This window comes from Amblyomma maculatum, chromosome 11 (genome assembly GCF_055883805.1).
Source record: "Amblyomma maculatum isolate TAMU_Amacu chromosome 11, ASM5588380v1, whole genome shotgun sequence".
Lineage (NCBI taxonomy): Eukaryota > Metazoa > Arthropoda > Arachnida > Ixodida > Ixodidae > Amblyomma > Amblyomma maculatum.
This window is the reverse complement of record NC_139354.1, coordinates 149,404,038-149,429,385: the sequence shown is the minus strand read 5'-3', so window position 1 is coordinate 149,429,385 and position 25,348 is coordinate 149,404,038. Positions and strand designations below refer to the sequence as shown.

General features: G+C 46.0%; 1 protein-coding gene across 2 annotated transcripts in view; it reads right to left on the bottom strand.

The window, feature by feature from the left end:
• The window catches only part of ASPP (Ankyrin-repeat, SH3-domain, and Proline-rich-region containing Protein), a 91,393-nt gene extending 68,710 nt beyond the window's left edge, over nt 1-22,683 (bottom strand). Inside the window, exons 1-4 of one of the 2 annotated variants that reach the window (XM_084584596.1) lie at nt 22,340-22,683; nt 13,844-13,909; nt 8,591-8,834; nt 7,394-7,572 (exon numbers count right to left, since the gene is read on the bottom strand). In XM_084584596.1, coding sequence (XP_084440722.1) covers nt 7,394-7,572; nt 8,591-8,834; nt 13,844-13,909; nt 22,340-22,348 — 498 coding nt within the window. In that variant the 5' untranslated portion in view covers nt 22,349-22,683. The remainder of the gene's footprint in view (nt 1-7,393; nt 7,573-8,590; nt 8,835-13,843; nt 13,910-22,339) is intronic. The other variant, XM_084584597.1, reaches the window with a different exon arrangement.
• Between the last annotated feature and the right edge of the window lie 2,665 nt (nt 22,684-25,348).

The following is a 25,348-nucleotide window of genomic DNA, read 5'->3' as shown; positions in this document are numbered from 1 at the left end:
AGGCAGCACTAATCGATTCCTTGTTCCAGAGATACGTTGACAGCGTGCTCTTCTTGATGTCGTACTTTTTGGCTATATCCGTCTTGGATAGGACACCACGTTCCACCTCACTCAAAATCTCCATTTTCGTCTTGAGGTCCTTTGCCGTGTATTTACCGCGGTTTGCCATGGCTGTCACAATCGATGAGTCATCGCTGGCAAAGCGGTGAGACAACGAAAGCAGTAAAACTTGGACCACCGCGGCACGAACAAATGCACGACACCGACAACTGTGTTGTGCACACAAGGTGACCGCAGGACAAAAAGAAAACAGGCTTGTCAAAAGCGCACCCAGCAACCGCGGTGCAGCCAAAACCTGCAACAGCTTGCGCCGGACCGTTCGTGTGATGGAGCCTGGCGGCACCCGGCAGCGAAAACCTGCTACGGCATACACCGGAATGCTCGCTGTGACTGAGTGCGTACCTCGTTTCGCGCGCGCGGGCAGATTTGAAAGATTTTGTTTTTTGCGTCTTTAGTAATCTTTCTGCGCATTGTACACGGTATGGGCCGACTTCTGTCTGCGATGAGCTGTGTGAGCCACGGGCTCCTAGTTCGAATTAATCGTTGTGGATACTAGCATGTTCGAATTATCAGGCGTTTTCTCCTACTGAAATACATAGGGCCATGCCGGGACCCGAGCGTCAGTTCAAATTAACCGAGTTCGAATTAACGAGGTTTTACTGTACAAGCGAACTTTTTATTTTCCTACAGCTGCTGCCCGGTGTGACGCACCTGATGTCTGCTAGCTCCGCTGCTGAAGGCATCGCACAAAGCAAGAAAATATTTTACAAGATGGGCTTGCCAGTACAGCGGCGCTAAACTCCGACGTTTATTACAGCGTTAGCCCGTTCCGAAGCACCTTTGCTGGCGCTTCGATGTAAAACCAGCTAGGGCTAGCGACGTCTAGGGTAGGCGGGAAGCGGCGCAGTATGTTCCTGGCACGCCATCGAGAGGCACCGTTGCCGTAAGCCCTGCACTTGTGCAGGCATGCTGTTGTGGCCTGAGTTTAGCAGGCAGTCTCAATATGTACACCGTTGAGGTAATTGTAACATGCACCAACGAAGAAGCCATCGAGTAAAGCGAGCAGAAGCGTAGTTCTTTTTCAGGGCACGGCCGGAAGCGGCGGCGGCGCTGTTCGAGTCCGGCCATGTGTCGTCACTGGTCTTTGCTTTGCCGACTCCACGTCACAGTTGTTTGATTACGTCATGTTGTTTACCTATGTACACGCTTTCGTCACATAGATGTCGATGCCAATGGGTTTTGAAAAACGGAGTTCTTGCCTGGCTTGTTTTTAAAATCAAAATAAAATATCTTCGCGGAAACGTGCGAGGTTGAGATTGCTTGGTGAGCATCTCTGTATAACCAGGAAAGCAATTATATTCCTTCCGACACTTCAAAAAATGGTGTCTATAAACCTTTAACAAACACTGACATTGCACAGTACACGGGCGCCTTGCTTTTCGCCTCCATTGAAAAGCGGCTGTCGAAGTCAGTATTCGATCCTGCATCCTTCGGAATGGTAGTCGGAACACCCTAACCACTGCGCCACCCCGGCGGGGTAAATATTAGTAAAACTGATTAGCTGCCAACATTATGACACTGAGATGACACCACTGGCTGGAGGGCCTCTTTTTGAGGAATGTCTCCTACTTCATTCGTGAGGTGTATCTCGCTATAGTTATCATCTTTCCCAAACTAACCTATTCCTTCATTCTCATGAGGTAGCTTTCTAAGTGCATCTTACCCTTGCCATAAATGGATGGTGTTAATAGTGCCCCAGTTAAATAAAAAGTACCAGTGCTTACCATAAGGCTCAGCCTGCTTTTTACTTTTTATATTAACCAACCATTAAAATGTGATAACACCATAGTTAAACCTCAGCATGACGAAGCCATTAAAATCGCCAGTTTGCTTCACAACATTGGAATTGAGCAAGATCGGAATACTCACCTCGCATGCAGAGAACCCTCTAAAATGTCTCAAGAACCACTCAGAGACCTTTCTTTGTTATGACTAGAGACCTTCGTAGGCGCACCATTTTTCCATATGAGCACGAATTAGGTGTTGACAATACAGTTGAATCCCGCTATAACGAAATTCACGGTGCACGAAAAAAAATTCGTTCTCGCGGAACTTCGTTATCGCAAAAATTTGACGTGAAACGCAGAAAGAATTGCCCAAGCAGCAGCAAAGGCGTTTAATGCCAAAAATCTGTAAGCTTGGTTTGCTTACGCTTCACGGCGAGCAACGCCGTCACGCGATTTTCGCACTCGGTCCGCAAACCCATTGCAACATCGTCGTCTCGGACAGCAACGAAATTCCTGATGACATCAAAAGCGTCCATCACCTGTACGGCGGTTGCCGCAGCCGGCGCTTCCTGTACGTCGTCGTCTTCTTCATCGGAAGAGTCCTTATCATTCCGGGCAGCTTTTATGATCTGCTCATCACTCACATCTTCGTGAACAACAACACAAGCGTCAGCGCCGATGTATTCGTCGAGCTCGAGATTAGGCGGCACGGTTCCTATTTCTCCCAGCGTTTTCCAGGCGGCCGCGATCCCCGGAGCCGGTGACGCCTCTTCGTCGTCGTCTGTAACGCCTGGTGTTAGGCCAGCAGAGTGTACGGGTCGACCTTCGGCAAATCCGGCGTGCCTGAAACAGTTCACAATTACTGAGCGCCCCAGTGTGCTCCAGGCAGCAGACATAATCTGCAGTGCCACGTACAAGTCCACCTTCGTGTCTCGGCCGGTTTCAGTGTTAAAAAGCAGCCGCTGAATTAACCTCCCGCGGTAAGCGCGCTTCAGGCTAAGAATCACGCCCTGATCGAGAGGCTGTAAGACAGACGTGCAATTGGGAGGGAAAAACCTCAGCTCCGTGTTAGTGAGCTTGACTTCGTCGGAGTGATGCGCTGAACAATTGTCCAAAAGCAAGCAAACTTTACGGCCCTGCCGCTTCATGTCGCGGTCGAATGCCATCATCCACTCGGTGAAAATAGCGCGGGTCATCCATGACTTGTTGTTCGCCTTGTACTGCACAGGTAGGCTACGAGTTCCCTTAAAACAGCGCGGCTTGGCACTTTTGCCTATGACTAACGGCGGACGCTTGTCCGAGCCATCCATGTTTGTGCAAAGCAGCACTGTGATGCGTTTTTTGCTGTGTTTGCCGCCGTGACAGCGCTGCCCCTTGAAGTCGAGCGTCCTAGCCGGCAACATCTCGTAGAATAGCCCGGTCTCGTCGGCGTTGTAAATGTCTGCAGGCGCGAAGTTGCTTAAAATTCCGGCCATGTTACTCGCCTTCCAAGCAGCTGCTCCGTCCACGTCTGCTGACATTGACTCGCCGCACAACACTTTTCCAACGATGTTATGGCGGGCCTTGAAACGGTTTAGCCAGCCAATGCTGGCTTTAAAATCATCAATGCCAAGTAGGCATGCATAGTTCAAGGCTTTCTGCTGGACGATGCTTCCGGACAGGGGGACGTTGCTGGCTCGTGCTTCCACAAACCACGCATGCACTGCTTTGTCCAACTCTTCGTGGAGGGGCCGCGTCACCTTTTTGTGCTTCGAGGATGTGCCTGAAGCAAGTGCCATTCTCACGCTGTCCTTATTGCCTAGAATCGTTGACAGCGAACTTGCAGGAATTCCGAAGTCTTCAGCAATTGCCGCTTTCTTCCTTCCGCTTTCTGCTTGGGCGATTATTTGAGCTTTTTGCTCAAGGGAAAGAGTTTTGCGTTTTTTCACTTGCGTTGCCATCGTGTCCTGCGGATGAAAACTCGTCGTTGTCGAAGAGAAAGGCAGCGAGTGAACAACGCGACCACGACACAAAGCCAAAATGGCGGAACTGCAATCACGTGATTTCATGCTTAATGTGGCTTTGGATTTAACTTGGACTTCTCGCCAATAAAGCTAGTTTCGGTTTCGATTTTGAACGCGAAAATTTCGTTGAAGCGGAAACGCTCTGCAAAAATGGTTCGTTGTGCAGAGAAATTTAGGCCATTAATTCTTATAGGATACTCGCGGGGAATAAAAAATTATTTGTTGTCGCGGAAATTTCGTTGTGGCGGTATTCGTTGTGGTGGGATTCAACTGTATGCTTAATACTCTGTTTATATTGCCTATAAATGCCTATTCTGAGCGTCAGTGCCTATAAATGCCTATTTCCGACATCGGTGCCTAAAAATGCCCTATTTTACAGAAAAAGGGCCTGCTGTGGTTTTGCTTTCAGATTCTGTTTGCTTTCGAATCCATTTCGGCTGTGGTGAACACTGCACTAACGCACCTGGGTAACCTGCCTTATTTTCGTTCCTTGTACCCCAGCCGCATGCCATCTTCATCAAATGGCATTTGGCAGTAATCTTGTTGAAGCAGGCCACACTAGACAGCTGGCAGACGGTGCTTGTCTGCTACTACTTCCATAGCTTTAACAGTGATTTCTAGATGGATGATGTTTATTTTACCATGGATCCTCGTGGATGTACGTAAGGCCCGTGCAGAACTATGATTCTTTTCGGCGTAGTATTCCGCATCAAGCAGCACTGTGTGTAATATTTTCTAACATCTCGTATTTATGGTTTCCAGACCCTTCTAATGGCAAGTACCATTTGATAGTCGCATGGCTCCAGACACGTGAAGCCACAAACTATAAAACACTGTTAACACAAATGACAACATATTTATTAATGTTGGAGCATCGTGTATGCCTGTAATAAATAAGTTTAATTTCTGTGTGAACGAAGACTGAACTCATTTGTCAGATTCTTTGAATTGACAATGTTTCTATCAATTTCTAAATACATGGCCTCCTGTTAAGGTGTTCATTGTTTCTACTTTTGTACACGACAAGCGAATTGTTTGTTTTGAGGTATACCAAAGTGTTTTAAAAGGGTTGGTAACTGTCCTTTTCGCTCAGCTGAAGCATGTGTATTGTACGAAAAGTTGCGTGACAGCCTTAAAAAAAAAGCGGCTTCTAATGTTTGCACCTTGCTTAAGGTCCCAAATCATTCCTGCTGTGTTTTTTTATTTTATGGTAGATATTGCGTGCTGAAGTTCGGAACTGTGTGCACTTTTGATAAAATTCATAGCGTTCATAGTGCCTATTTTTCTCCGTTAGGTGCCTTAAAATGCAATTTTAGCCGCCTATTTATGGTGCCTAAAATGTGCTTTTTAGTGCCTAAAAATCTGGTCTCTAGTTATGACAGTGGTGTGATTTGTAAATGGTGGGAATCATGTACCCATATACAGTATAGGTACTGAGCTTTCTACCCTTCTAAACAGAGAAGCCCTAATTACATTCTCAACCTAACAATGTGCTCAGCCACTGCCACCGAGATATGCATGTTAAAAGCAGCAAGAAAAGTCCTTTTGCACAGCACAGCCCTCAATCAGATGAAATGAAATCAAACCATGCCCCATTTTGTCGCCTTTCCACTGCAAGTGTGAGCAGTGCATCCTTGTGTATGCGTATGGTATGTGAATGAGCGGGAAACGAGGTAGTCGGGATTATGCATGCGCTAGCCTCCCCAGTCTTAGTACCAACCTTTTGGAATAGATAAGCACAACGATGTTTTCTGTTACTCACTGCCACAAACATAAATGTCTTTTGTTTTTGTTTTCCATCTGCACATATCATGCTCAAGTCTTTGGCTTGCTTTTCAACTAACAATTTTTGCAATTGTTTCGCACCAATGTCTACAGTACACCCCTTTATAGTAAGGTCCCTCGCAACAGCAAAAATCTTTACTATATCAGTTATTGGTGATAACATGGTCCTGAAGATGATGTTTGGTAATTAAATGGCTACTTATTAAACATGTGTTGTAGCTTTATGAAAACAAAGAAACACTCTAAAATACTTTCCATCGCTCACTTATCGTCTGCTTGGGCCATTCTTTTCTCAGTTATAAGATTATTTTGTTTGCATCTTGTGGGAGTGCTTTTAAGCATGAAAACAATGTGGCTACGAATATTGAACTTGACTTCAAAATCAAAGCCCTGCATGAAAACTGCATCACTTTCCGCTGTTTCTGAATTTTTGAGAGAAAATAGACGAGAAATGTGCGCGTCAGCCAAGCGCTGCAAAACCACACACGCCACGCCTCCACTTCTTGCCACCGCTGCGGCATGCTATGAATGTTTGACCATTTCTTCCATTCCCTATTTCTCGCTGCAATTTTACTCTCTTTTACTTTCTGAATGGACTGCGCCACATCCTTTCTATCTTTGTAGCCAGCTGATGAGCCTGGTGGTAAAGTCATTAGAAAAAAACACTCGGTGTTATTATTATTATTTTTTTCTCTACAAAGAAAAATTTGCCTCGCGATCCTAGGTAACGTGGCCGAGGCGATGTCAGTCCGTGGGAAGTTTGCCGCCACGGCTAGACGCACTTTACTACTATAACCAATTTTAATTAAAAAAGTCTTCCCTATAGGAGGCAAAACTGTACAGTCGTGTACGGAAGATGAACTGGGGCTATTTTTTTCACTTTACTATACCCGCATTTTAACTTTATGCAGGTTTACTACAGCAGGTTCTCTCTACCAATGGGAGGTAAGCTAGCCTTATCTTCTGGTGGTGAAATGCAATATATAGAGCAACGTGAGTGACGCTACCAGAAAATTGCAATTTGAAGGAAAATATTTCGAATTTGGAGTGCTATGAAGCAGAGTAATGACAATTTAGGTGCAGCCTGAAGCACTTATATTTGTAATCTGAAGCACTTTGTAGTAATCAAATATTAATTCTGACGCATTATGGAGGATAAGGCACTTAGTTTCTGCATCTCTTAAGCCGGCAAACAATGCTGGAAAGTTAACAGTGTGATGCAAAGAGCGCTACATCATTGGGCTTGCCATCATTCCAACATAATTGCCCAAAAGGCTCTCAGCTGTAAGTTTTATGCTATGTAATTAAAAAGAAGGCACTTTCAGGAAATACAGTAGCCTCTTAAATATTTCAAACTTCAAGGAACCAGAAATTTTTGTCACGGTGACATCACTGCCCTGTATTTGATGCCCTTGCTATGCTCTTATTAAAGCTCTTGCAAATTGGTGCGCAGATGTAGGAATCACAACCGTAACTTGCACTATGATCCGATTAGTGACGCAAAAGCTATTTCAGTTCTCATTACCATGACCTCTAATATTGATTATCTACCAACAAATCCATGACTGTGCACAGATCTGTATCAATTCCAAGCGAAACTAATAAATCTGCCATGTTTAGAGTAACATCTGGGAAGCAGAAGTCCCAGCATTCAGCAGAGAAGGCCACAGCCGTCCACTTCAAAGGTATTTGGCCAAAAGCTGATCAGTGCGATAGCTGGGCCTTCCCGAATTGAGAGAGGAAAGAGGAGCTGCCTACCATGAGCACGTCGTGGCGTGCCCTGTCTGCCGCATTGGCAGGTGTGACACCCGTGCTGCCAGTGGTGTTGCGCCTCAGCTCCTCCAGCTGCCGGGTGAGCTCCTCCACCTTGGCCGCAGCCACCGAGAGCTCCTTCTCCTTGGCCGAGAAGAGCGCCCGCACGGCCTCCAGCTCAGCCGCTGCGCAGACACGTGAATGCCCGCTTCATCGAGGAGCTGCAGGACGCTCTACACCTAACCCTGACTACGCAGATCACTAGCGAAATGCCAAGATCACTGCTGTCGTTATCACATGACATGGTGTAAAAATTTCATCTCCCTCATGGAGACAGAGACTGGTGCTTAGGGGCCATGGAAGAAAATAACCAAAGTCAAGGCAAGAACACAAAACAAATTTTCTCAAGTAAATCTAATTCAAACTACATCGGGGTAATAGCACTGCTAAGGACAAGGGAGACCACAGCACATGCCAGTGGCAGCTACAGCAGAATCTGCACTTTCCTTTGCTACAGTGAAACCCAAGCTCCCTGAATAATTCTTGCAATGATGCTTTGAAAGAAAGAACGAAGCAAATGTAAAGCACAAACAAGGTCAATGTTACTGCAAAAGTATTCAGTAATCACATAAGTGCAAGTAGCAAAGGCTGGGTGCCCACGCACACATATGAAATCAACAACCTTTCACAGAAAAGCCCAGAAACAACAGAAGTGCACAGCTGCACACCTGCAAGTGTTGACCTATGCAAAAACACTGAGCTTTTTTTTAAATTTTATTTTACAATATGGCTGATTGTGCCTGTATCTCCCAGCCTCCTTCTCTAATTATGCTGCAGAAAGAAAAATGAAAGCACATCACGTTGCACAGCAAGCAGCATCAGGTATTGGTTTCGGATGAAGCAAGATGAACACTGAGCTAGTGCTGCAACAGCCCTCCGTTCATCTGTGACCAATATCACAGGAACTTCTCAGAACCCCTGTTCACTCCCATCAACTGAGTACAAAATGTTACCTTATTCTTCCTTAAAACTACCTCTGGCTATGCGACGGTTGCATACCATGGTAGACTCCATTAAGACGAAGGGACCAGAACATTTGCTCGGCTTGCCACAAGTTTGTTTTAACATGCAATCCCAGCAAACAATCACTTTACCGTTCCCCTAGGATTCCCGACAGTTCCCAATGTGGAAGTGAGCACCCACCGAGGCTCGCATTCCCAGCCTGCTGTTGGTCAAGCTGTGCGCGCAGCCTCCGCAGCTTCAGTTCCTGCGGTTCATGGGGCGCAGCCTGGCGGAGAAAGCGCAGCCGTTGTTCTCGCGCCACCAGTTGCTGTTGCTGCCAGGCCAGCTGCTGCTGCTGGCGTAGGGCAACCGCCCGCAGCTCCGCCACGCTCAGGGCGCCACCCCCGGATGCCGGGGGCCCATCACCAGCTGCGGGGGCAGGCAGCTGCACAGAGTGAGGTGTGGGTGCTTCAGAAACAATCAGATGAAATTACTACAACAAGTCAGTTCCATTGCACCTGACACAAATCCCCACTCTTTCCGTGCATACAGTGATCTTCACAGTTCTCACTATCGTGCCCATATTGAAGACCCTAACAGAAAATTCCTAGCACTGCCACAAAGTAGCCTCCAATGGGGTGCATCAATGGAGTGAATTTTACTTTCGTGGATGTCATAGCATATGTTTGCAAGTTCCCCTTGAAAGGAGAAATGCAATAAACTTTGCATGTTTCAGTACATTGCAAACAGTTTAAACAAAAAAGAACATTTAAATGGTTTCATCAGTCTAGATTCACAAGTTTCATTCCAAATCCCAATGTAAATAAGAATAGAAGAGTGCCAATCATACAACAGATCCATCCTTTTACACCTGCACTAGCTGCCATGGCTAGCAATCTGTGTCTATAAAATAATACAATTACCAGCATCCTCTCTGTGACAATGATGAAACTGGCAGGGAACTTGGCCTACCATATCACGTAAAAAGACACAGGACAGCTGCTAACACTTTCCCTGACACAAATTGTGTCTGGACAGCATTAGAATTTCATTTGTAAATGCCAGCATTCACCACCTTCTCCTGTTCACCACACTTAAGGCATACACATCTGGCTTACAACATCTCTCCACTTGTCATACAAGCTCAAAGCATAAGCAGGCAAATGGAGCAAATGGAGCAGTTCAAGATGTAGTACAGCTGACATGAAAAGCACTGAAAGCAGCAGGCAAGGCTGATGCAAATTAACAATGTACAATAGAAAGCATATTGTAAGGTAATATGTTAATATTGTAATTTCTATAATTATTTACTTGTCCACAACGCAGGTCTAACTCGACTCAAGCTGAGAAGCATTTCAAAAGAAATGACATTTTTGTACCTGTACACTTGTGGCAAGGCTAATCGGCCAAGAGGCAAAATGAAGCACCTCACGATAGTTACCACATGGGTCGTAGCAAAAAACAAGAGATCAAAATGCAAGTTGAAGATGCAGAGATCTGCTAACGAAATAAAAAGCTGCGTAAACAGATCACTCAATACTTCGTAGCACACTGTATAGGGCAAGATGGTTAACATTCACCTTGAGGAGTACCACAAAACAGACAAGCGACAGATGAAAGAGAAGGCTAAATGGACGGTGACATCAGCGTTTGTGTCGTCTTCTCTTTCATCCGTCCTCTGTTTTGCGATATTCCTCAAGATGGACTTTATGGCACCTGAAAAGAGAAATTCTAATTTCTCTGCGCCATGCAATGAAGTCAAACGTAACTTTTGACTTCATTTTTCGCCAAAAAGTCAAAAATAACTTTTTCATTTTTAGCTACCTTTTTTTTTGACAAGATAGCTGACGCTGGAATTGGTGGCTGTGTGCACTTTCATCTTGTCACCTTGTGCTGTTCAATCCCCCACGAACATTGAGGATCAATTAACACACTTTTCGAGGTCGACATTTTCAAGCATGATATTAGCTCCACATGTGCCTTCTGCCGGAGATCTTGGTAGTGTTCAGCAGTTAATCTTCCTTCCATAGGGAAACATTACATGTTTTGCTACTGAAAGATGGCTGTCTCTAGCTATGAAATTCACACTCTGTGAAGCAAGTCCACTTTGTTCTGCCCCAGTTCAAACGACTCATTTTTTCACTTAATATGCTTTCTTGAACTTCCCTTCTCGGTGATAAGAGAAGAAAGAAGCTTTATCTTAAAACCACAAGCGGAAACAACTAAAAGCCAACTTGATTCCCTTTATTTCCAATACATTTGAATGGGTGTTCCCCGCCTCCCCTTTATTTTATTAGATATTTTTAAAACCTGAAGCCTATAGATTTTTGTGACTTTCATCACAGGTTTGTAAGTCTAGTGAGTGGATTAGGCCAGGCTGAAAAAAAGAACATTAGAAAGACGGTGAACTGTCATTACTGGCATGTGGTGACGTTATGTATCTTGAGCATCTTAAAGCTTTTATGTGGAGTTCTCCTGGCTCAATTTAGCCCAGGTAATGAATGACACAGTGCCTATCTTAGAATGGCTCTTGGCATACTGGGTGTGTACGCAAATATTCTCTAAGTTTCTTAATACAGTCCCATTCACGGCAGACATCAGTTACTAGAGTACTAAGGAAGTCTCTGTAATTAGGTATCTAATTAATAATTATACACTAGTTAAATCAATAAGATGCTTTGGTGGTTAGTGCATACGGGGAGCTCGAAGCCATCAACTAGATGAAGTCATATCAGTTTTTGAAATGAATGAAAGGTCATTCCCTGAATGTCTGCAGTATGAAAAAATCTGACTTTATTTTTTTTTTTTTTTTTTTTGCTGTTTAAAATCAAAACTGAGCACTGAAGCATCCGGGAAACCTGGTACTATCGGGGACAAAAGTCTCTGGACCACACGTCTGGCGATTTTGGGCTGCAAGCACCAAGTTAAAGAATTAAACCGTTATTAAGGCGGAAGCCTATAATGCCTCATCGTTGTCAGCAGAAACTGTCGGCAGAAGTTATCACGCTTTCGAGGGAGATAGTTAAAAATAAATAAACCTTGTCGCCACCGGAAATCGAATCTCGATCCCTTGGATCCCCAGCCGAGCACTTTACCAACTGTGCCACACCCCGGATCGTGAAACATTTATCATAATTCTCCTTGTCTACCGTGAGGATAGCGGGATTCCGCGAGTGACAGATACTGGGCCTTTAATTTCCTGTAAACAAATTACAGAATGCCGGTGAACTTCGATGCATTCAATGGAATGCTGGCTGTTTTCGCCTTTCATTTGGCACTTCCTTGAACGCCGCACCACACAGCAAATAGATGCAGACCCAGATGTCTAGGAGGCGTTAGTACAGCAGGCATCAGCGGCATTTCAAATTGATTTACAGGATAGAAAACATGCAGTATATGTCACAATTCTCTACAGACACATGTGCCACGCTGCAAAGGAAGGGAGGAAGGTGAGAGTGAAAGAAGAGAGAGGATAGAGGTGGAGTAGTGGAGGGCTACGATCCACCGTGCTATAATGGCTTTTGCCTCATCGCACTTTAGAGGTCCAAAGTGCCCTCTACAATTTTTTCTCTAGCACGCATGAAAGAACTGAAGTCCAACTTTCACATCGACAAGTATGGTCCCAGACTGCTGACCGATACGAAAGTTATGCACTTTGATTGCAGTTTGCATGGTCCGCAGACTTTTGTTGCCGATAGTACATATGATGCGCGATATTTCTATGGCACCAAATTTGAACTGCATGCTTGTATACATCCACATGTATGCTCTTTTGCTTCAAAGATGAGTGAAATCATATGGACAGCCATCAACAATAGCGTAGTCATTATTTTTTCAGAGTGTTGGAGCAAACGACATTGTCTGTCATGGTAGAATGGAGCAGGCCACCTAAATTTAGTGCTGTAGTCCCTGCAACATGACATCACTAGATGTATTTGCACCAATTTCCTGTGAGCCTAACACATTCAAGTTTTCCCTTTAGCATGAAAATAGCACCACACTTGCTTCTACTTCATGAAGTTATGTGATGTTAGGAAGATAGTGAGAGACCGGACCGGAAAGTTTGGCGTGATATGGTCCATAGGGTCACGAAAAGTCGGACACGACTAAACGACTGAACTGAACTGCTTCTATTGCAGCACTTCAGAGAAAGTCACTTTCTTCCTTTTAAAAACCGCAAAGACATTGCTTTGCCCACAGCTTCAAACTCTGGATAGGCACTATCTGCCATACTTTGGTCAGAAAGTTAATTAGATAATTAGAGCATCTTAGCTCATTACCTACCTAGCTATATGATTCCTACAGTAACCAAATCATTTGCTCCGGGTAACAAAATTTTGCTCTTATTTCAAGCTTCTAATATTGAGGACCATTGGATAGTGTTGAAGGATATAATACTGCACTGTCCGTTCAAAAAAAAAATAGTTGTGGTTTAGCTCTGGTTAACCCTAGTTGAATTGCAAAAGCAACGGCGGAAGCTAGTTTTGCCTGCTACATTATTCCCTATCATGCCCTATCAGTGTAAAGTGCTACATTATTGTGAGTACTTAAGCTCATCCTTTAAGGCTAATGACGCGAGAGCGTAATCTACCAGCCCACATATAAAGTCACACTTCAACCAAGCTGTATGAACGTGCCTGCGTGTCGTAGGGGTAACTAGAATGAAACGGTTCCGGCAGGCTAATTCTGATATCATCCTCCCATATGAAAGGAGCGACCTGAGTTGGTAGCTCCTGCCCGTGGCATAGGGGTAACGTGAATTCAAATGTCATGGCAGGCTGATTTTTTTATGAGGAGACCGTTATGCCTCCTCACGGCGTAGTTGCGGCCACGCAAGGTGTCGCTTTGGCTGTCGTAGTGTTGCTTTCACAACAAAAATAACGAATTCTTAAAGAACATTTGCTGCTTGCATATGTGTTTTGTGTCTAACCTTCACGCTTCACTTCTTTGTAGAATTTTGGTGCACAAGCAAGTAAGGTCAAGGGGGTTCCATGCACCTCAGCCTGCTACAAAGCTGTCAAATGTGCTAGGAACAACTATAATTAGTACACAAACCTGCCGTGACTTTCTGTGATGTCAGTCTATGCCAAACTGGTATGTTGGGATGTGCATGCATGACAAATGTGCAAGACTTCCAGTCAAGCTTTTAACAAGAAGTATCATCATAAGTATTAACTCGTGAAACACTCAACCTTCACAAACTACATGTTCAGTGAAACTTCTATTCAGGTTCAGGGCAACTTTTTAGCATTGAAGGCTAAGTTCTTATTTCCCTCGGAGTCCCCTTTATTGTTATTTATTTTAAAGCATAGCTGTCCTGCGTGCCATGATTTTGATATAAAAAGTGTACACTGCTGTCATGCATTGTTAAGAGGAACTGTGTCACAAGCTGCCTCAACTATTATACGGCGGTAGTTGCGGGAGCTTCTGTCTGAGATATAGAGCGAAACTCACAGGACCCCGCCACTCCTCTGAGCAAGATTCAACATGCCGATGGGGCAGCCGTCCTTGACGCGGGCGCTGCACAGAAGCAGAGTGTATAAAATAACAGACTGCAGAACGCCCGCACTAGTGCGCTCTGAGAAGATTCAGACTTCTGGGCCACTCTCGCGGCCGCTCCGGGAAATCATCCTTTGTTAAATCGAGGCCGCGATCGACGCGTCTCCTCATCTGTACGGCCTCCGCTACCGAACAACCCAGCCTTCGACGCCTCAACTCGCAAGAAAGCCGTGAGAATTCCATTTCGCCACAGACTGTTGTTCAACCAAGCATTATTTTCGCTTTTGTTAACCTTTAGCTGACTTAGTAATATTTTTACGCTGTGTTTTCTATGTAACCCTTGCCCATACTTATTATATCTGGAATACTTGCTTTGTTATCTTTATAGTCTTCTTTTTAGTGCAGTGTTTTGTTCATTGTTAGGTTTCCTCTTGTCATTTACCAAGTCGTTTTTTATGACTATCATGTCGGGGCATTTTATTTTTTTTTATTGCACTCTTGCATTGTATTGTATGCAGTGTAATTTGGACTAATATCTATAAATATTCAATTTTTTGTAAAACAAAGTGACCTTGAACTTATTCCTCAATCACACAACGACACACGTGCTTCACGGGTTGACCAGCCTAACTTTTAAATGTATTGTCAAACCTCATAGAGTGACGACGGGTAACCGTAAAGGGGATCCCGCGCCTCTTTTGACCGTAAAGGCGGGGTTTTTTGACATAATTGGCGTCTGCGAACAGGACTGGTCAACCAAGTGTCGGTGAGAGAGAGAGGAATAGGTGCAATTTTTTTTAGTGTTGTGTCTAAACACTGCATAACGCTTCCCACCTAACATGGCCGATGCAGGGTTAGAACGATTTGTTGAGTATGGTCGAACTTTCGGCTTTGAGGGTCAAGAGCAGCTCAAATGGGTAGACCAAGAGTAAGCTTGTCACAGAGAAGAACGCAATGAGGAACGTGCGCGGCGGAAAGAGGAGGCAGAACTAGAGTCGCAGAAGGCCCAAGAACAGTCTGAACTCCGGATGGCGGAGATGGAGAAAGAAAAGGAGTTACTGATGCTCCAGCGAGACCTACCGAATAATCCGGCAGCTGACGCTAACAGCACCATAGAGACAAGGTCAGAAACACGGGACGGTCAAGTTGCTCAGCCCGAACGCATAAGCCCGCGCAAGCTGATGCCGGTTTTTATTGAGGGCAGGGACGACCTTGACGCTTACCTCATGTATTTCGAGCATGTCGCTGAGAGTCAGAATTGGCCTCACGATCAGTGGGCTACAGCCCTTAGTCTATGTTTAAGTGGTGAAGCGCTCAGCGTTTTTAGTCCCATGTCTGCGTCTGAGTGCTTAAACTACAACAAGCTTCGGCAGGCGCTCATAATTCGCTTCCGTATGACAGAAGAAGGGTTCAGAGAAAAATTCAGGCCTGCTAGTCCCCGGAACGAAGAAACGTGTTCACAATTCATGACGCGTCTACAGAACTTCCTAGACAGATGGATAGAGCTGTCGGACACAAAGAAAGAGTATGCAAATCTCTTTGACCTGATTCTAAAGAAACAGTTCCTTTCTAACTGCGCCACTCCGCTACAAATGTTTTTGAATGAAAACAAGCACACATCCTTCACGGAAACAGTAGCAAGGGCAGAAAAGTATGTGGCGGCCCATGGCTGGTCGAACTTCGGAAAGCGAAGCACCCTGAAGAATAAGGCAGAAAACACTGTCTCCAAGACTACCGAGAGAAAGGAAAATTTGCTTCAATTATCGGATGCTAAGAGCAGCGATGAAAAGAAATGTTTTATCTGTTCACGCACGGGACACTGCCCCAAAAATTGCCAGGCCGCCCCCTCCAACGTATCGGGACCGCCCAAGAAATGCCACAAATGCGGAAAGCCAAGTCATCCAAGCAGGAGATGCTGGACAAATGGGGCCCCAAAACAGAGAGAAGAAAATCGGGAGTCCGCTACAGTATGCGTTGAGAACTAAAGGACGGAGGGAAGATCCTCGTCATCAACGCTGGTTTCACCAGTAAAGAATGCGCAGTCAGGGAATGCTTACCTATCGGCATGATTGGAGGCCAGACAATCAGAGTCTTGAGAGACACGGGCTGCAACATGGTGGTGGTAAGGAAGGACTTAGTACGGAAGGAAGATATCACCGATACGAAGTCTCCAGTTTACCTACTTGACCGCTCAGTCCTAATGCTCCCAGAAGCTTGGGCCGATGTCGACACCCTATACTTTAAGGGACGACTTCTTGCTGCTAAGTGTATGGAGAATCCCTAGTACGATTTGGTGCTGGGAAATGTGGAAGGTGCTAGACCAGCAGACAACCCCGATTCAAACTGACACAAAACAACAGAAAAACGAGACTACGGAGTGCACTGAAGTACACTGAAGAGAGCACCGCACCCATTTCGGATGCCACTGTAGCTTGACCGGTAGTGACTAGAGCACAGGCACGCGAGGAGTTGGTTTAAGACCAAGAGAATGACGCGACCCTACACTTGTGCTTCGATCGCGCCTACCACAAGCGAAGAAAGGAAAGGGTAGCCACCATTTTTGCATTGCTAACGGCGTCCTTCAAATGAAATATGTCGCCGAGCCCGGCGGGGAGTACACTCAAGTTGTTGTGCCCCAAAAGTACAGATCAGCTATTCTCAAGCTGGCCCATGATGGGTTTATTGGAGGCCACCAAGGCAAAGAAAACCCTACTAAAGCTTCAGACAGAATTCTTCTGGCCCGCAATGCAGGCTGACACTAAGCGGTTCGTTGCCTCTTGCGATCTGTGCCTACGAACAACTCCGAAGGGTCATGCCTTTGGTCCGAGTACCCGTCATTGAGACCCCGTTCCAGAGGGTGGCAATCGACACCGTTGGCTCACTCAACCCGAAGTCCGCTCAAGGAATCGGTACATCCTGACCATGGTGGACTATGCAACTCTGTACCCTGATGCAGTCGCGCTTCCTAGCACCGAGACCGAAAGGGTAGCCGAAGCACTTGTCGAAATGTTTTCCCGTGCAGGAGTGCCCAGAGAGGTCATCAGTGACAGGGGCACTAATTTTACGTCCGAAGTAACAAAAGAGGTTAACCGTCTGTTGTCAGTAAAACAGCTGCATGCCTCTCCCTACCACCCAAAAGCGAACGGCCTAGTCGAACGGTTTAACAGCACACCTAAACAAATGCTTAATTAAGCGCATGTGTCAGGGTAGACTGATTGGGATCGCTACCTGGCTCCACTCCTGTTCGCATACAGGGAAGTACCCCAAGAAAGCCTCAGCTTTTCCCCAATCGAACTGTTATATGGACGAAATGTGCGTGGACTCCTGAGAGCTTTGGATTAATGCAACCATCCCTGACGAGTTGCTAACTACGTACAAGTATGTGCTTGCTCTACCGGACAGACTGGAAAATACCTGTAAACTTGCCCACAAAGAGCTGGAGCGCGCAGGAGAGCGTTACAGCCGCTACTACAACATCAAGAGCCGCAAACGCTCACTCCAACCAGGAGAGCAGGCTCTTATTATGCTTCCCACAGAGCACAATAAGCTACTCGTGCAATGGAAGGGTCCTTTTTCGGTCATCAGCCGCAGGGGCAATGCCGACTATGAAGTGGATTTGAGCCATGCCACAAAAATATTCCATATCAACATGCTAAAGAAATACCAGCAAAGGAAAGACGACACTATCGTGGCAGCTGTCGGTGCAGTAATATCGGCAGGAGGAGACACAGACGCTGGAGAGACAGAGTTTCCTAAGCCCTCCCAGACGCAGTCTATCAGGGACATACACATTTCCGAGACTGACCACCTAGAGCAGAGCAAAGCCAAGGAACTTCTGCAACATTACGAAGGTATATTTTCGGACCTTCCGGGAAAGACCACGCTGATCGAGTGCCAACTGAAGTTACAGAGCAACAGGCCGATAAATGTAAAACAATATCTGCTACCGTACGCTTTGAGGCAGGCAATTGCATCAGAAGCGGACGACTTGCTCCAATTAGACATCATTGAGCCATCGGAGTCGCCCGACAACTCCCCTGTGATCGCCGTACACAAGCCTGACGGGACGCATCGGCTATGCATTGACTTTCGGAAGCTAAATGAAGTCATCGCAGACGACGCCGAGCCCTTAACACGTACAGACGACCTTATCGCCTCGGTAGGCCGCAAGAAATTCTTTTCCAAGCTGGACTTATCTAAGCGATATTGGCAAGTACTGTTGTCACCCGATTCAAAGGCGATGACTGCTTTCACGGTTGGCACGAGGCGCTTTCAATTCCGATATATGCCCTTCGGTATTAAGACGGCGCCAGCCATTTTTATGAAGCTGATGCGAAGCATCTTGGCCAATATTCCCGACGTGGTGTACTTCTTCGACAATGTACTCATTACAAGTGCGACATGGAAACAGCATAGCCAAACATTGTACGAGCTCTTTGCTCAAATTGAGGCGGCTGGTCTCACCATCAAACCACTCAAATGCAAGATCGGAATGGAACCCGTCGCATTCCTGGGCCACCAAATTGCGTCCGGAGAGTTGTCACGCCTCACCATGACCCTACAGAAAATACAAGAAGCTTCACGTCCGACAACAAAGAAGCAGGTCCGATCCTTCTTGGGACTCACGGGTTACTACTGTGATTTCATTCCGAACTATGCTGACCTGACCTGTCCTCTGTTAGATCTAACACGGAAGGGACAACCTTCAGTCGTGAGCTGGGGCCCCAAGCAAGAACTAGCTTTCAAGAACTTGCGGGAAAAACTGGCAGAAGCACCAATTCGGAAACTTCCAGATTTTGACATAGAATTCGTCCTGCGAACGGATGCTTCTGATAGAGGTGTTGGAGCCGTTCTGCTTCAATCGCATGACGAAATCCTGCACTAAGTTGCTTATACGAACCGCAAGTTGCTCCCTTGAGAGGTAGCCTATTTTACCACTGAGAAAGAGGCTTTAGCATTCGTTTGAGGAATCAAGATATTTGAAGTCTTCCTTAACGGGTGAAGGTTTCTCGTTCTAGCGAACCACCAGCCTTTGAAGTTCATAAAAACAAAATCTGCGAACAGCCGCGTTCTTCGCTGGAGTACTAAGCTTCAGGAATACAACTTTCGTGTCGAGCATATTAAAGGCAGCAAGAACGTGGGAGCAGATTACATGAGCCGGCTGGAATAGTTGTTCGGCTTGCACCACTACCTAGCTGCATTGTGTTGATTGTGTAATGAAAATTATGCATGATGTGCCTGTCTATTTGTGCTCACTTGATTGTTATCAGTGATCAATGACTTGTGACATGTGCTCAAGACATGACTGACAAATTACAGTGTTGTGGTGCTGTGCGGGTTCTGACCAGTGCGTATATGGTAAGCGTCATGAACCGTAATGAACGAACGCTCTTCAGTGCATCGAACCCCTCTGCGGGGCGCAATAACGTCGTTCTGTCTAGAACATTCCGAGGCAATATTCTTCAGTGGGGGGCAGTGTCACAAGCTGCCTTACTTATTATACAGCGGAAGTTGAGGGAGCTTCTTCCTCAGATATAGAGTGAAGCTCACGGGACCCCGCCGCTCCTCTGAGCAAGATTCACACGCCGATGGGGCAGTGACCGGACGTCCTTGACGTGGGCACTGCGCAGAAGCAGAGTTATAAAATGACAGACCACAGAACGCCTGCGCTAGTGCACTCTGGGAAGATTCAGACTTCCGGGCCACTCTCACGGCCACTCCGGGAAATCGTCTTTTGTTTAACCGGGTCCGCGATCGACGCATCGTCTCATCTGTATGGCCTCCGCTACCAAACAACCCAGCCTTCGACGCCTCAACTCGCAAGGAAGCCGTGAGAATTCCATTTCGCCACAGACTGGTGTTCAATCGAGCATTATTTTCGCTTTTTTTAACCTTTACCTGACATAGTAATACTTTTACGCTGTGTTTTCTATGTAACCCTTGCCCCTACTTATTATATCTGGAATACTTGCTCTGTTACCTTTATAGCCTTCTTTTTAGTACAGTGTTTTGTTCATTGTTAGGTTTCCTCTTGTCATTTACCGAGTTGTCTTTTATGACTATCGTGTCAGGGCATTTTATTTTTTTTTTATTGTACTCTATTATTATGCAGTGTAATTTGGACTACTATTTATAAACATTCAATTGTTTGTAAAAGAAAGTGACCTATTTGAACATATTCCTCAATCACACACCGATTCACGTACTTCACAGGTTGACCGGCCTAACTTTTAAATGTGTTCTCAAACCTCATAGAGGGACAACGGGTAACTGTAAAGGGGATCCCGCGCCTCTGTTGACCGTAAAGGCGGGGGTTTGCGACAAATTGTGACATTTCCTGCATGTATGATTATATTTTGCTTGGATATATGTCCCATCCCCCCTGTTGTAATGCCTAACGGCATTGTGGGATTATGCATAAATAAATAAAGAAAAGAGTTCAGTAAAGTATAAAGTTGGAGCAGTCGGCAATGATTCATCTAGAAACGGCACACATAAAACAGAGAGAACAGGACATACAAGAGCGCTTGTCCGTCTTGTTCTGTGTTTTCGTATTTTATGTGCGCCGTTTTTATATTTGTCCTTTCAAGACCATGACTCTACACTGCCTCTCTCAAAAACTCTCTCAAGCTCTTGTGAACGATGCTACTGCACCCCCCTGGTGACACGATACTCTAATACTGCACACTCTCCTGCACCGCGTAGCAGATTGGAGCCAAAATCCATCACTACTGCCGTGACATCCATATCCAACTTCAAGCCACTTATCATTATGCACAACCGGCCAGTTGACTATCAGTAAATGTGCTGTTTAACGCCAAGCTATGAAAGAAGAGGCACACACTGCCATTGATATCGCATTATGTTGGTATTATGCGTGCCCTGTGGAAGCTAGAATCAAGATGAACTGAAGAATAACTTTAGGCCAGTCCGTAACAAAACCAAAATATTACATCCAAAACCTGTTGAATTCCCTGCAAGTACTATTCATGAGTCAGTAAGTCAAATGCACTGTTCTGGACATGGTGGAAAGGAACCAAGTTCATGCACAACAGAGTAATGACAAAGCTGGAACGTGCCAAAGTTTAGCTCATTATGGGGCAAGATATTACGGGGCAAGACACATAACATATGAACATCATTAAGCTTCTCCAAATGTTTTTAAGAAGCGAAACAATCATCATTTCTGAAAAAGAAGTTTAGATGTGAAACTATGATATATTTCAACAGCACGACGTGCGACACCAGACACCAGCTCCGATATGACAATTTTCTAGCCATTATGTGTACCAATAGGAAGAGAGAATTAAAACTGCTATCAGGCCAGACCACAACACTGCAGCAGTGTTCAACAATACAACATGCCATTCACACGGTATGACTGGCAGCCAACCAGCCCTTGATAGCAGAGCTACGAGCCATGTCACTGCAAGCCTTTCTTTCAATTAGTAGAACGTGAAACAAGAGGCCAATACTAACAGATAGTGCTGGCAGTAGGACAACACAAAACGTGGATACATCAATACTCAGGTATTCCTGCATATGTTCATGATTCAGCAGACGAGACTAAACCAGTAACGTGCCACGAACCGCTTGCGGCACGGTTCCAAGTGGCAGCTTCGGAGAACGACCATCAATTAACATATCATGGAAATTTCGAGCGCTTCAAGCTGAGATAATCACCATCTACGGTCCGTGAATCAGCACGGGAGGTCGGACGGATTGATCATTTGCGACTGCTTTCATACCAGACACACCAACGTTTGACTGAGACAGCGAGGGCACGTATACATACGATGGAGGCTCAAGTACGCTTGTCAGTTGCACTTGGCACATCGGCCAAAGCACCGGCAAGGCCAACCCAGCAACCTCGACAGCACGACGGTGTGGAGGACATCACCCGTCACGACAAGCCAACCACGCGCGTCGGAGGCACGGGCAGCCGCGAGCGAACTTCAGACGGAAAGACGCTTGCGATGTAGTTTAGCACCGAACTCGCGTACGAAATGCTACTAGGAGAGTATAGAGTTAGATCAGAGCGCTGTTTTCGTAATACAATCCATTGGTCGAAAAGCACGTGTACGAAAGGCGCGCAGTAAACTGGAGCAACTTCGATTCTGAGAACGGGCCGCTGGAATTCGCCATTATACAAGCGCTCGCGGCACCGAGACTGCCGTCCCGGCTACGAGTGACCCAGCCAAGAGCATCGAGTCTACACTGCGTGGTCTAGTGAGAGCAGAGAACGCGGAACTAGCTGATAGCTACGGGCTCACGCGCGCAGCAGCCTCGCTACTCGATCGCAATGAGATAGCACGAAGAGCAATGCGCAACGCACGGAAAGCCACAGGCGCGGTTTCTCGCGGGAACATGTCAAAGTGGAGCACGAGTGCCGGCAGGCCTCAAGGCCTTCGCACGTCAACAGGTTGTTGCGCGGCACTGCTCAACACTTACCAAAACCATGGCCGTGGGTCCGCTCTCACGTCAACGCAGCCACGGACACAACGTAAACCAATAACCGCCGCATTCCGGAGGCTGGTGCGCGATCGGACCGGACCGCCTCGGACGGGAGGAAAACGACGCTGCAGCAACGCTTCGTGCTCCTTTCCACGCGGTTGGCTTCGCCCTTTGCGCCTTCTCTCTCTTGGACTCCACCGCTCTATTTACATCTTTGTTTTTTACTTCCGTAATGTTGCCTTGAATGGGATTCCCCCACGTTGCACATTACGGCAGCTCACATTTTATTGTGCAGCATTTTTGTGTCCCGTTTACCCTGCAATAATTGTTTCGGGACTTGTTTCAGACAGCCTTTCAGATACAGCGTATGCAGCGCAATTAGCCAAATGAACGTATGTACTTACGTGTGCGCTGCAGCGTATTTTGACCCAGAAAAATTCTAAATGTAGACATCAAAATTACTTGCGTATTTTCTTCTTTCAAATCGGGCTCTAAACCCACTGACTTCTTTGTGGTATTTGCCACAACAGGTAAAAAAAAAATTAACTGAAGTTTCGGTTTCTGTTTCAATCATCGATCAATGCATAGTTTTTTTTTTTTTTTTTCTTCTTCTTCTTCTTTTTGGCCGCGCAGTGTAGAAGAGACATTTTGAGATCTTAAGTGAACAATGTTTATGAAGCTTGATCATCACAAGAAACGAGCTGGGTTCTGGGATGAATCGGCGACTTCGGCATGCCGTCGTACGCGCTGCCCTGTCCGACGCATGAGAAAATGACCGCGAAATTCAATCTCTTGTCCATCGTTTCTCTTAGCTGTCGCGGAAATAAGAGCAGCCCTCTTTAAGGTACGTACAACATCCGCCCCAGGAGAGGACGGCATTAACAATAAGACACTCAGAAATCTAGACGACGCTTCTATCACAGCCCTCGCGGACTTTTCGAACGAGTGTTGGAGGGAGGGAAAACTCCCAGCGTCTTGGAAACATGCCATCGTTAAATTCATCCCAAAACCTGGCAAAAAGCTGGCGCTCGAAAACCTCAGACCTATTTCGCTTACTTCTTGCATAGGAAAACTGATAGAGCACGTCATACTAGACAGACTCCAGTCCCACATGCAAAAAGAGAATTTATATCCAAACACTATGGTCGGCTTTAGACCACATTTATCAACACAGGATACGATGCTAAGACTAGCAAACGAAGTCCTATCTCATGAGCAAGAAAGGAGTACCAGGGCAATCCTAGCCCTAGATTTAACCAAAGCCTTTGATAACGTTAGACACAAAGCAATCCTGAATCTCTTTCACTGCTGAATGTAGGCGCAAGAACGTTTAACTACATCAAAGACTTTCTCTCCGATAGGACGGCTAAAATTCAAATTGGCACTATCAAATCCGACACCTTCACTTTAGGAGATAGAGGAACTCCGCAAGGATCGGTCCTCTCCCCCTTTTTATTCAATATAACCCTAATCAAAATGGCACACGAACTCGCAAGAATCCCAGACCTAGAACACTCTTTGTACGCGGACGATATCACCCTTTGGACCACCAAGGGGAGTATTGGCACGATACAAGATACGCTACAACGAGCGGTAGACGTAGTCGTAGAGGAGGCGCAAGCCGCGGGACTCGCGTGTTCCCCCCAGAAATCTGAGTTACTCATTCTACACCCAAAGCGTCAAAGAAAGAATAAAGCGCCTGCGATAAAAATCTACGCGGAAGGTGCAGCCATCCAAGAAGTGGAAATACTAAGAATCTTGGGAATGCTCATACAGTCAAACCAAAAAAACGACACACTAATTAAGAAACTGAAAAACACCGTCAACCAAATTTCCCTCCTCCTCAGACGAATCGCGAATAGGCGTGAAGGAGTTAAAGAAGCTGAGACCAGGAAACTAGTAGAAGCCTTCGTTCTTAGCAGAGTTATCTACTCTACACCATACGTCACCCTCACAGTTAGAGAAAGAGACGACCTGGATTCACTAATTAGGCAGTCCTATAAAATTGCGCTAAACCTCCCTCGTCATACCCCAAATGAAACACTACTAAAGTTAGGAATTCATAACACCTTAGCGGAAATGGTGGAAGCACACCTCACCGCACAGTACGAACGACTGTCAAGCACTGAAACGGGACGTTTCATCCTAAAAAGAGCAGGAAGAGAATATGAAGGGACCCGGGCCCACACTTTGCCGATTCCAAGACACGTGCACGAGCAATTAATAGTCCGTCATCTGCCTAAAAACATGCATCCAGAATATGATACGGACAGAAGAAGGGCTAGAGCACAAAAATTGCACGAAAGATTTTCAGTACAGAAAGACACGGCGCACGTGGACGTGGCAGAACATGCGGACAGAGATGCCTATTCCCTGGCAGTTGTCGATCATCGAGGTTCTCCCCTCGCATCGGCTACAATCAATAAAACAAAATTTCCGGAGGAGGCCGAAGAGGCTGCCATAGCTTTAGCCATTACCTCCACCACTGCCAAATACATCCTTAGCGACTCTAAAACCGCAATTCGAAATTTTGCAAAAGGAAGGGCCCACTCCGCAGCCATCAAAATCTTACAAAAAATCTCCCATACCCGCCTTATCACATTGATCTGGGTCCCTGCCCATTCGGACCATCCTGGGAACGAGGCAGCGCGCCAATTTGCCCGAGGATTCGTAGTTAACCGGGAGGTGCGCTGCCCTGAGCTCAGGTCGGTTAGGGAGCGGATGACAACCTACAAAGAAATTACTACCCACTTCAAGAAAGAAAGACAAATCTTCCCAGAACCACATCGATCTCTAAGTAAAACACAACAAGTCACCTGGCGGCAGCTTCAAACAGACACTTTCTTTAATCCGTACATGTACTCCATATGGTTCCCAGAGCAGTTCAGCCCTGTCTGTTCTCTCTGTGGACATCAAAAGGCAGACACACCACACATCCTATACTCATGTAATCAAGACAAGCCATCACAGAGTCTGCAGCTCTCTACCCAATCTCAGTGGGGGGCC